Source organism: Salminus brasiliensis, chromosome 23 (genome assembly GCF_030463535.1).
Source record: "Salminus brasiliensis chromosome 23, fSalBra1.hap2, whole genome shotgun sequence".
NCBI lineage: Eukaryota > Metazoa > Chordata > Actinopteri > Characiformes > Bryconidae > Salminus > Salminus brasiliensis.
In genome coordinates, this window is record NC_132900.1 from 20,084,961 (window position 1) to 20,098,142 (window position 13,182).

At 40.6% G+C, this 13,182-nt stretch overlaps 1 protein-coding gene across 1 annotated transcript in view; it reads left to right on the top strand.

Moving 5' to 3' along the window:
- The first annotated feature begins 4,970 nt into the window (after nucleotides 1–4,970).
- Nucleotides 4,971–13,182, top strand: part of LOC140546232 (uncharacterized) — a 367,476-nt gene continuing 359,264 nt past the window's right edge. The window contains exons 1-2 of the mRNA XM_072669468.1: nucleotides 4,971–5,333; nucleotides 9,559–9,565. Of these exons, the coding sequence (XP_072525569.1) occupies nucleotides 4,971–5,333; nucleotides 9,559–9,565 (370 nt within the window). The remainder of the gene's footprint in view (nucleotides 5,334–9,558; nucleotides 9,566–13,182) is intronic.

Genomic DNA, 13,182 nt, shown 5'->3' on the forward strand with positions numbered 1-13,182 from the left:
AACTCGTTTGGGTATCTCCAGGTGTGAGGGGCTTCTAAAAAACATATTTGAGCTTCCTTCCTCTTCATTAATTATGCACGTATGTTAACGCCCTTTTGTTTATTCATATCACAGTTAGGTGTAACCAATGCGCTTCAATAACTTCTTTTTCTTCTGTGAATCAATGGAAAGTGACAACACCCCTTTGGGAAGATATATATGACCTTTTGTAACTTGGTCAACCTTCAGAGATCTCGGAGTATTTGCCAGGAGCTTCTCCCCGGCCGAAAGCTTTTCAATAAACATATTACTTTGGAGCATTAATAGTGATTTCTGCTTATTTAAAAAATGTCCACCATGGCTTAGTGTCAGTTTTAGGTTCAGCTCAGGTTTAGACTTGATTTAAAGTTAGGCTTGACATCAGTTTTAGGTTCAGCTGAGGTTTAGGCTTGATTTAAAGTTAGGCTTAGTGTCAGTTTTAGGTTCAGCTCAGGTTAGGCTTGATTAAAAGTTAGGCCTGACATCAGTTTTAGGTTCAGCTGAGGTTTAGGCTGGATTTAAGGTTAGGCTTGACATCAGTTTTAGGTTCAGCGCAGGTTAGGCTTGATTTAAAGTTAGGCTTGACATCAGATCTAGGTTCAGCTGAGATGTAGGCTTGATTTAAAGTTAGGTTTAGTGTCAGTTTTAGGTTCAGCTGAGGTTAAGAGTTGATTTAAAGTTAGGCTTAGTGTCAGTTTTAGATTCAGCTGAGGTTTAGGCTATTTTAAGCAGACCTTTGTAGGAAGATAAAGTAATGGGAGGTAAAATACTGGACAGATCAGGTGGTTATAGGAGAAGACTTTATTGTAGTTCCAGACGACTCAGTTGACCATCTTCCCTCTAGAGGGCAGCAGCATCTTTTTGATTATATTTTCAATAACTTAGTCTCCAATACTAATCTGACAAACTGTTGGAGGACAAGAAACCCCAATGCCAGACAGTACACCTGGTTTAATGCTTCTAATAATGCTCAGTGTTCAAGGCTACACTACTGGTTAATCTCTCACAATATGATGGATAGTAGTTGGAGCAGCAGCAATTAGGACAGTATGCTTCTAAACAGATGAGGGTCCAACACTCACAACAGACACACACAGACTCGTTCAGCATTGATTAGGAAGTGAATATGGGTTGAATGCAGTGTATTAAGCTTAGCCTGTAGCTCAGCTAGTCTGTGCTGCAGCATGAATGAGGAGACAGAGGCTGCTTCTCTTTAGTGAACTGCATCTTTTCATTTCATTTAGACGGGCTGGAGCATGGTCGAAGAGAAGAACCAGGCTGAACCAGCAGACAGAGTCCAGCCCGTTTCTTTGTGCAGCTGGACACAACGCAGAGTCGTGGACGGGTATCCCGGATGTAAAGAGGACCGGCTACATTTATACACTGATCCATTAATAAAGACTTTTATCTTAGATTTTGTCTGAATAACTTAATACTTTTGTCTCAGTCCCTCTGACGCCTACTTTCCAGAATGTGTGAAAGTGTGTAAAAAAGAGAGAGAGACATTTTTAGGTCAAATAAAGTTTTTTTTTTTGTTTGTTTTTTTTTCGGTGGTTAATAAGAATGAGAATTATATCAGTTCAGTGGTATATTAATTTAATTTTGGAAACATCAAATTGACATTTGCGTTGTATGAAAGGTGTAGTTGTATTAAACGACAGAAACAGTCATTGTAGGAGATTAAACTAGACGCTAGGTGGCAGCATGGAGTCAGGAGTCAAATGCTTCAACAGCACTGAACTGTGTTAATACTCTGAAAAGCTTCTCAGTGAGCATCTCTACACCAAAGCTGCTCAAGTACTTCAAGTACATTGCTGCGCTAATGGCGCCCCCTGTGGAGAGTCTTAAGCTCGCAGGAGCCATTACAGCACAGTGTGTAATAAAAACTGAATCCAAATTTCTAAAGAATTGAATTTTTAAAGCATAAAGGAAAATGATATCACTCTCCAGTGTAAATTAGACCTTCCAGCAGTAAATATTCACTCAGCTTCTAGTTAAAGAAATATTTGAAGGCGTAGGGTTCAGTTAAACTGCTCACACCACCCAACCTAACCCCTCATATGAGTCGTGTTTTATGTTAAATTAAATATAGGAAATGTTACACAAGGAACGACAACAAATATTTACCATCTCACCCTGAATGTCACGAGAAGCGCCGGGAAGCGAGTCTTTAAAAAGGAAGCTGTTACTGACATATAATGATCGCTAGATGGCGATTCTTCCACGCATCATTCAGTTGGGTGTAGAGACTCTCGATATGCCCGGTGAGTTTAAACTGTTCACTGGATGTTCAAAAATAAAATTATTATAATTAAAAATATATTAAATAATCATATACATAAGAATAATCAGTGTAATTACAAATTACAAAAGTATATTTAAGTATTAAATAATTGTTTACTGTTGTCTACAGAATATTGTTTCTGAAAGATGACCCATGCCCCCTACTGTTACCATAAAGCTATAACTGTCAGGCCCTCGTTATCGTGCCCTCCCCCGGGGCGATCCCGAGCCGCTGCCCACAGGCCCAAATAGGGACTTCCTGATCGTGTCTGTTTATTTGTGTTGATTCATTGTTCATGTGTTTCACCTGGGACTGGGAGTAAGGAGAAAGGAGTGTAGTTCCCTTTGTTCTCTGCCGTGAATTGACTCGGCTGGAATCCCTGTGACGCTCTGGGATTCATCACGCGTTACTGGCGTGTTCAGCTCAGCTCTAGTTTTGCGGTCCATGTTTAGGAGAGATTCTCCGTCTGACTCGGAGGCAAGCGAGGTACGTTCGCTTCCTGCTCAGGTTCCAAGGCGACCTACATTTTAGGCAGTACTCTGCAGGTTCAGGTTAGGTCTGCCCTGCTTTCTAGTCTGGCAGCTGGCTCTCCAGCTACCCCTGTGTGTTTACGATACCATAGTCTGTTTCGAGAGGCAAGCGTGTTACATTCGCTTCCTGCTCAGGTTCCAAGGCGACCTACGTTTTAGTACTCTGCAGGTTCAGGTTAGGTCGGCCTTGCTTGCTCGTCTAGCGGCTAGTTCCCCAGCTACCTTCGTTTGTACACAGAGTTCAGCTCTGTCCTTAGTTTTGTATCTCCCCTCTCTGCCCAAGCGAGGCTTGTGGTTTTGTGTTTATCTCCCCTGTAGTTCTCCCCTCGTGTCACTCTCGTTCAGCTCCCTGCTCCTCCCAGTCCCGGGTTTGTTTTGTTCGCCATCTGATTTGTCGCGTTTTGGTTCTGTTCATGGTTTTGCCCATGTTGCTGCACTTTGCTGTTCATATCTCTTTGTTTTGTATTTGGTTAATAAAGTATCTTGCTTTGATTTCCATCTCTGCGAGTGTTCATCCCTTCAGGTCTGGCCGTACACGCCATGATAATAACATTAACAGGTGAACGTCATTCTTTTTTGAGGTTAATTTATTTAGATTTTCATTTGTTGTATTTAATAATCATTTAAGAAAGAGGAGAGAGGTCTGTAATTTTCATCATAGGAACACTTCAGCTATAATCCAGGAAATCACATTGTAGGATTTGTAAAGAATTTATTTGTAAATTTTGGTGGAAAATAAGTATTTGGTCAATAACAAAAGTTCAACTCAATACTTAGTAACATAACCTTTGTTGGCAATGACAGGTCAAACGTTTCCTGTCTTCACCAGGTTTGCACCCACTGTAGCTGGTATATTAAGCATGATTAAAAAACCCCATGTATCCAGGATGTACTTGGATTACCTGGATGTCATGCAAGCTAGCAGACCAAGAAGCATTCTGGTCAATAAGACAAACAGATCTTCCATTAACTTCTGTTATTAGACTGTACTATTACACTGCATAGTGTTAGAAGGGTGAGCTGAACTGTATTGATTACTTAAGTGCTGATTTAACACTGGGAACGTTACTGTGCATGTAGTCTTTATAAGTCAGAAGTCAGAGGTTTCTTAATAACAAAAACTAACTGGCACCATTAATGATCAGAGACTAATCACATTCCTTTAACAGACGCCCTGGAGAGCCCAAAGCTCACCCTAAACACCTCAAACTCGTCTCACCTGGGGAAGCAGTCCAGTACAGCTGTGACCACTGTAACATCTTATACAAATCAGACAGGAGCAACTCCATCAGCATCACTGTGGGTAAGAGAACAGAGAATGACTTTATAATAAGCTCGTCTGACTGCAGTAGTAGTAGCAGCTTTCTGTAATCATATGTGAGCAGCACGGATTGCTACTGGCTGTCTAAAAACGTCCATAAAAAAAAGTGTGCCACTACCGGATTCACACCCGGCCAGTTTTGTGCTTAGCATGTGCTGCTCTGTTTAGAGAACAGGTATGGACTATAAGAAGTTATAAGAACCAATGAAAATTAAAGAGAATATTATATTATACTAATTAGCGCTAAATCAAGAATTCTGTGATTTACACTATATGGACAAAAGTATTTGGACACCTGCTCATTCATTGTTTCTTCTAAATGAAGGATATAAAAAAAGTATTTATCCTGCTTTTGTTGGAGTAACTGTCTCTACTGTTCAGGGAAGAAGGCTTTCTACTAGAGTTTGGAGGAGCATTGCTGTGAGGATTTTATTGCATTCAGTGACAAGAGCGTTAGTGAGGTCAGGATGTTGGATGATCACCACCCCACCACCTCATCCCCAACTCATCCCATCTAAAACTATTAGATGGAGCACCACCATAATTCAGCTCAATGCTGGGTCCTATTCTAATAGCAGTACTTTTCTACAAGCACTAGACAAGCTGAGTGCTGTTTGCACATCTGTGTCAGAAATAGGTGCACCTTAAAGATGCTGAATTCAGTCCATTATCTATTTTTAGTAGAGCAACTTAACTGATTGTGAGCTGATGACAGCCAGACAGATACCAAACAGTAGCTGCCTTCCCACAGAGAACTGCTGTATGTGTGAACAGCCACTGTGGGTGAGCTGCTGCAATCACAATGTGGCCTGTGTAAATGTTGTACCAGTTTACAGCTACTGATACCAGTTCCTCTTCTTTTCCAGTGAATTTGCTGCAGCCCAACATCTCCTTCAGTGCTTCACCAGTGTTTCACTGGTGGCTTGAAGGGCCTGAAGTGACCAGGAGCTACAGCTCCATCATCTGCTCCGTTCAACCGCAGTATCCAGGAGGCTCCTTCCACCTGGAGTTCAGTGGTGAATCCAGCATCACCAAAACTCAGTCAGCTGTTAACCACTCCACCACCTTCTCCTTCCCTGAGGCTGATTATGTCCACCAGGGAAACTACATTTGTGTTTATGAAGTAACTGTGTCTTCACACTCTTTTAGATCCTCCAACACGGAACTCTTGGCCGTCACTGTGAAAGTTACAGTAATAAGATGAGCTCATCGTTTTTCTGGACTAGTTCTCCTGAAGTGTAAATGTTCCGACAGTTTTGGTTCCCATCATCAGTTTTTCAGCAGCAGCAGCAGGACTGTTACTCGTATCAGTGCCGATCATTGTTTTCCTCAAAGGGAGAAATAAGCAAAAACTGCAGAAAGCTGAGAAGACGTATCGTAGACACTGTGAGTACTTTCTGTTCAGAGGACAGTTTACTGAGGTACATTGAAACTCATAGAAGGTAAACAGAGAGTAGATACACGTGTCCAAATGTTTGTGGACACCTGCTCATTCATTATTTCTTCTGAAATCAAGGGTATTAAAAAGTATCTTATTTTCTTCTCTGCAGAACGAACACGGATGTGAGGATTACCACCCCACCTCATCCCAAACTTCCCAACTCATCCCAAACTCCCCAACTCATCAACTGCCCAACTCATGAAGCATCATCCATTATATTTTGAAGACATTTTATAAAATCTATAAGAAATCCCAAAAAGAAACATTCTTCTTGCAGACTACTTTGTTGAGTTGTTGTGGATCTCTATATTGAGAAGAAACAATGAGCATGAGCAGGTGTCCCAATACTTTTGTACCTAGTTACATAGTGTACCTAGGTACTGTGCAGAATGCCTTTTGGTAAAAATGTACTGATTTTAAAAAAATAATAATTTAATCAGGCAAGGAACCATGTAAAATTCAGTAGTTCTTTGATGTGTCATGGTTTTATAAAGAGGCCTTTAAGAACCCCCTTGTTTAAAGTGTAGAGAAATGTGCTGCTGTAAAAGATGGTTAACCACTGAAAAGATGTATTTATTTATTTATTAATTTATCTATCCACACAATTCTTCAGGTGCCAGAGCCCCGGCGGGAAATGAGGAGACTGAGGGGGAGGAGGATGATGATTATGAAAAAAGCAGAAATCGCTCTTCAACAAAGAGAGGACTCTAATCTGGTGCATCCTGTTACACTTAGTAGTCTAATGCCTCTCTGGTTCGTCAGACTGGAATCTGCTAATTCACTTATTTCCCAGTAAAGGCAGGGGATTTGGTTCTACTGGGAGGGACTTTGGATGTACTGAGAGGAGTTAAGGTGGTACTGGGAGGAGTTACGCTTGTACTGGTGGTGATTTTGTTTGTACTCGCAACGGAATTCTGGTTGCCCTTGGAGGAGTTGGGGTTGTATTGAACCAGGTGTAAGAGAATTAAAGAACTCTGGAATTAGAGAAGGGTGGAATTCTGGTGGCTTTTGCTTTGTGGGAGAAGACCAGACCCTCCTCTGAAAAGTGAAGCTAGGACTGAGAGATGTGGCAGAGTTAAGTTTTAACTGTATTGTGACAGGATCAGGATCACCTGTTTGAGGAAGAAGATGGAGGATGAAGATGATTATGATGAAAGTGGAGAAACAGTTCTTCCAGAGAAAGAAGATTCGGTGACTCTGATGATGACTACATCAATGTAGATGCTGATGTGTGAAAACCAGCGTTGGAAAATCAGCAGCAGGTGAATGTTTATGTAAACTGTGTAGAACATCATAGTCATTTGTGTCAGTACTGGTTATAATATTGGAAATTGACTTATTTTCCCATCTTTCAGGTTCCTGCCCACTTTGCAGTTCACATAACATTGACATTTTGTGGCTAAAATTGTGTCGTAAACCAGTTTTTCATTTATGTGTTCTGCCAAACACACACACACGACTGCCCATGTGGAGATTGAATCCTCTGAGTTCTCATAATAGTCTTCATCATCCATCTCAGAGTTCTCTGATGAGGACTACATTAATGTAAACTAGATAGTGGTGATGACGTACTCTGACCAGAAAAGTCAAGAGGTCTTCATACACATTCAGCCACTAAGCTCAGAGGAGCAGACGCTGTTCTGCTCTCCACAGCTGTACAGAGTGATTCTCTGAGTCACTGTAGCCTTTCTGTCAGCTCCAACCAGTCTGACCATCCTCTGTTGACCCTCTCCTAGTAACAACGTGTTTCCGTCTGCTGAACTGAATGTGTTTTCTTTATTAAATCTCTGACTGTCTCAATTCCAGAAGAGGTGAGAAAAGCATCTTCAAGCACCTGCTGAAACACTTTCTAGTGACAGATGTGAGTAACTGGGGCAGCGTCACTGCTCACACATTCAGACAGGAGGGACAGTGTGGAGGAGGCCGGCTGTGGTTTTCCTTCTGGGCTTTGCATGTGCTGCTATGTTGTTGATGCTCGGTGTAAAACATTAAGGAAAGGCCACACAAATACAAATCAGCTGGCCCTCCTGTTGGCTACCTGGAGAACTAGGGGCATGTCTGCAAGTGATTGCTGTGATTGTCTAAGTTCAAAAATCAGTTCAGTTTCAAGTAATGAATAAAGGACATCATTATTATTACTGTTGTTGTTGTTCCTTTATAATTAACAATAATGGCAATATAAATATATTTAAATATTTAAAACTGTAAACATAACCGTTATTATTAATAGTAAAATAAATGATATAAATGAATTGTGTAAATACAGTGTAATACCTGTAACTGTCAGGCCCTCGGCACGCGCTCAGCAGCCGGCTTCCCTCATTAAGCGGATCAAGGTCAGCTGGGACTGGAGCTTCTTAAGCCGTCGCTTTGTTTTCTCTCGTTGTCGTGAATCAGCTCTGTTACAGCCTCTGTAGCACTGCGCTCTACGCTCTGCTCAAAGAGGAAGCAGACTGATCCTGTCGTTGCCTGTTTGGTCTTATGTCTGTTATCCTTGTTGCTCTGTCTGCTCTGCTAATCTAAGCCTTGATGCCTCCCTGTTTTACTGAAGTCTTGCTTCTCTGTTTTTCCTTCATTATTTTGGTTTGTTGGTTTTTCTGCTTCCAGGTTTCTGTTCATTGTTTTTTTCAACACCTCGCTTGTGTTCTTTCTCCTGGCCCGAGCTCCGTCTAGTGTTCTGCTTTTGTTTGATATGTTTCTCGTTTTCCTGAATACTGCTCAGCTTCCTCCCAGTCCCAGCTGTGTTACTGTGTCCAGTTTGAGTTGTGAGGTTTGGATTTTGTTTCTGGTTCTGTGCATTAGATTGCTGTTCTCCCGGTTGTGCTTTGCTTTGTTGTGTCTGTTTACTTTTGCCCAGGTTACATTAAAGTCCTGCATCGACCATTCCTGCAAGTGTTTCCTTGTGTTCACTGCCACGTCTGACCAGGTATGACAGTAACTAATAAATTATTTATTAGCATTATTATTATTGAAAACAACTGTATCATGAAAACATCGCATCTGTAATACATAAAGGAAATTATTATTGTGGTTGTCATTATTTATTAACAATAATAACAATGGCAATATTTACATATTTAATGTGCTAAAATGCCTTAAGATGAAACGATTAGCCTCGTTAATAAGTGAGTCTATGACTGGAGCTGCTGCTGCAGATATGATGGTAGGTGGCGCTGCTGAGTCGCTTTTCATCCTGAATCAGTGTAATCTCTGTGAAACTGGACTGACTACATATGTCTCTTTACCCTGAACTGTCTCCATTATGTTGTGCTAATAACCACAGTATGAGGAGGCCTGGAGAAAATGACCTTAATGTGGTTTCAGACTGACCTAAAGTGACCTTCACCTTTAAGTTCCATAATGAGTGTAAACAGTCCTTATTTCCCAACATGAATCCAGATCAAATTTACCCAGACCCAGATTCATTTTAGAAACTATGAACTGAAACTCCATGGCAGCATTTGAAAACCATTAATATGCAACATTATGGGCTGTTTAATTTAGACGTCTAATAGACTGTAGTGTCTAAATGATCAACTCCGGCATATATTAAATATAACAGCAGTTTATTTGTTCTTATCTCCTGCTCTCCGGGACCCTCACCTCACTTGGCCTTGGAGGCAATCTCCCTGCACCCTCCCACAAGCCTTTGCAAGGTCTAGGCCACAGAGACCAGCTACAGTTTGTTTCTTTAGTTCCAGTGCATTTAAACATTCAGTTCAAGTGAGGATTCTACAGATTTATCAATTCTTCTGTTTACAGACCGTCACTCTTCCTTTTCATGACTGTCATGAACTGAACTACATCCAGTTTTTTCACATATTTTTTATTTTAAGATATGGTTCTTCTCATCCCACCTACCACCTGGGAGTCCATGTTCATATATTTTCCAAGTATCGGTCAATAGATGCTCTAAATTCAGTTCAGGATGAGAAGATTACAGAGAGGACGTAATGAACACGAGATAAGGGGTAAAGATAAATTTACCATAACAGTTTAAGTGTTAAATGTGTGTTCCCCTTTTACTCCCATACTGAATTTACATATATATGGTCACCTGAAGTAATTCATAATTAATACACTGGCCCGAGTAAGATCTTCCTGTCTTGAGTATTCCATCAGAAACCTTTAATCAGCATTAGTGAACAGTTCAGGTTTTTTTTGTATTGACTTCTGCTTTTGTATTGACTTTTACTGTTTTGACTTCTACATAGCCTGGTATACTTAGAGACTAAATCTATAACCACTAGACTACTATAATAACACACAAAGAATGACTTAAAGTAAAGTAACAGCAAATGTTACATGTATTATGATTATTATTATTATTAGTGGAAAATAAGGGATTAAAGACTGCACACACTGCTTTCAGAATATAGAAGAGTATATATATGATATACAAGCTTTGACAGCCCTAGTTTCTCTAAAGCAGGAAAGTACAAGCAGTTGGCGTCATCACTCGGTTATATGTTCAAAGTGTCAACAAGTAATAAATAATAGGAAAAGGGAGTGATATTGAAACATTGGCAAAAAACTAAATAGATAAAAGGGGAAAAAAGCCTTATAAAATCAATTCAAGTTTATTTATAAAACACTTTTCACAATGAATGTCATCACAAAGCATTTTAACAGAGATATGGGTATAAATACCTAGAATAAAACCCAGGAATAAAAACAATAAATCAATACTGAATTAAGAGAATATGAAAATGTGCCGTCAAGCCATAAAAGACGAAAACATGAGTAAAAAATGTTGAAGTCCAGGCAGGTATGCATGTTCATGCAGTGAGGTGAGGATGAATCAACACGAGGCTCTAGATCAGGACAGTGGGTAGTAGGGTAGTAGAGAGCCAGGTCTGGTGGTACAAGGATGGAACAGCTGGAACTGGGCATCCTAATACATGGTAGAGAGAGAGAGTAAAAACAGAAAGGAGGGGGAGTTTAGGAGATCCAATAGGTAGGGTGGAAGTCGGATCACGGCAAGCTGGGAGGGGGAAAAAAAAAAAAAAAAAAAAAAAAAAAAAAAAAAAAAAAAAGTAGTAGTAAAGGTTTCAAGCCAATTTCAATACAGTGTAATACCTGTAACTGTCAGGCCCTCGGCACGCGCTCAGCAGCCGGCTTCCCTCATTAAGCGGATCAAGGTCAGGTGGGACTGGAGCTTTTTAAGCCATTGTTTTCTCTCGTTGTCGTGAATCAGCTCTGTTACAGCCTCTGTAGCCCTGCACTATAACAGTAGAGACAGAATTGTGGCCAAAATACATTTGCAAAGAAACAGACATATCTACCACTCAGAGAAAAAGGCCTCGAATGAACAGGATAATACAGCAGCCACCGAGCACAAGCACTGCAATCCATATGATCAGCTCAGAGTCCATAAACATTTTCCATTTACTAAACATGGATTTCTATCATCCCGTAAGACTGGTGTCCTCACCCCTTATTTCAGTCCTGAAGCACTGTGGCTGTAAAAGCTACATAGGACAACCACATGCTGTCATTTCCTAAAGTAGTGTTGGTAAGAGTCTCGAACGTGAGAACAGCTCAGCCAGTTTGGATGAAACACTTTGTTTTAAACACAGAATCTCACAAGAGACATCGGTATGACTGACTAATTAAACATTAGGTGATGCATTGTCCTTGTGTGTGAAAAAGGATAGGAACCAGATTCCTGGGGGGCTGAAAGGAGGTCAAGAGTGCACAATGTTCTGGACCATTTTACTCAGAAAGTGTTGTAAATAGTCCAGAGTTCAATCCTGTTCTGGGTGCATTCCCAACCTACAAATCCATTTCTGTTCCACCACAACTGAAACAAAGCGTTCTGGGTCAGATCTTGAAGGTGGTGGGAAGCGAGCAATACAATCAGTCCAATGCGGTTGTTTACAGGGTGCTGAGACAGGAATTCTCCTGTCACAGTCTTTGTCCTTCAGAGCTAAAAGTTTAACTGTGGCGTGTCAGCGTTATCGCAGGCAGCCAAGGCGGCGCTAGGATCACACCTTAGGCTGTGTTGTCAACGTAGGATGGAGTCAGGATGACTGTTTGCCAGCCGTTGCCATTGACTCTTCAGATGGTCATATCATCTGATCACATGCACCTTAAAATCCTAACAATAAAAGTGTCACTCAGGTCATTTGAAGTATAAGAACTGTACAGAACACACTGATTATTGATTGTTACAGACCTATTCTACAATAGACTGAGTTCTACACAACTCTACACAATGACAAAGTGAAAGCAGGGTTTTAGACATTTGTGGTAATTAAAAAATAAAATAAATAAATAATAAATTTTAAATCTCATATGTACACAAGTTGAAGAAAAAAACCTTGAGAGGAACCAAGACTCAAAAGAGTAACCCATTCTCTTCTGCTCAACACAGGATAGCACAACACGACAGAACAAGAATAAAAATCAACAAAGAAACAGTAGTGAATTTTAAGAGCTGCTGCAAATGTGACGTCAAGCCAAAAAGGATGGGAGTGCAATGTGAAAGTGTGTGCAGGTAAACAGTCATGTGCACAGCTATGCAGTGAGGTAAGAATGACTCAATATAAAGACGCAGAGCAAGACAACATATTAGTGGGAGGAGCGCAGCAAAACAGGAGGGTTTACAGTGGGACAAGGCTGACCCAGAGGGTAGGCACCAGCACCCAACCATGAATGAACTCACGTCAGCAGCGAGCAGCTCAGCATATGAGGACAAAGAAAAAAATTAAGAAAGGAATTTAGGAGTATGAGTAGACTGGTGTACAACCTGTAAACGTGGCTTAGAAAGACAATAATAATCAGAACCTATAATCAGATCAGGACAAAACAGTGTTAGTATGAAAACAGGCTACAGCAGCATGATTAGAATACTGAAAGTGTGCCCAGAACAGCAACAGGACATTTATTCCAGAGTTGGAGGTTCTTCCCCAAGAGTTGTCCAGAAATGTACGTTACCGGTTGTAAGGTTTAAGACGTTTTTTCAAGATGCTGTGGGGACAATCGAGAGACTCAAGTCAGAAGAAGTATTTTATAATCAAAGTGGATATTAACTGGAGTCCAGTGCAGGGATGAGAGAATAGACATACGTGGACACAAAAGCCGCTGCATTCTGAACTTATTTAATGACCCTGAGCTTATTTAAAGATTTACATTAACTTCCTACCATAGCAGCATTACATTAATCCAATCTTGAGGTTATAAATCTATATAAATTTAATAGTGTGTGCGACTGAGTGAGCTCATTTGTGTTCTGTTCTGTTTTATTTTTTTTATATACATTTTCCTTTGACTTGTTTCATAAATTCAATATCACCTGAACTTACCTGGAAGTATTCAGCTATGTGCTTGTGGTGAAGCATCCTTCACATCTGCTTGAAGCCACACTACCACATCACAGCCAGCCAGCCAGAGTTGCAGGTGGACAGACAGCGAGCTACAGATTTGTAGATGGGTAAAATAGAACGAGCTGCAGATGAACAGAAAAACAACCACAGAGCTGCAGATTTAAAAACACACACAGTTGCAGACAGTCAGGAGTTGCAACCAGAGTCTAAACAGAATGAATTGCAGATTTATAACCAGAGAGGTATAGATTGACAGACAG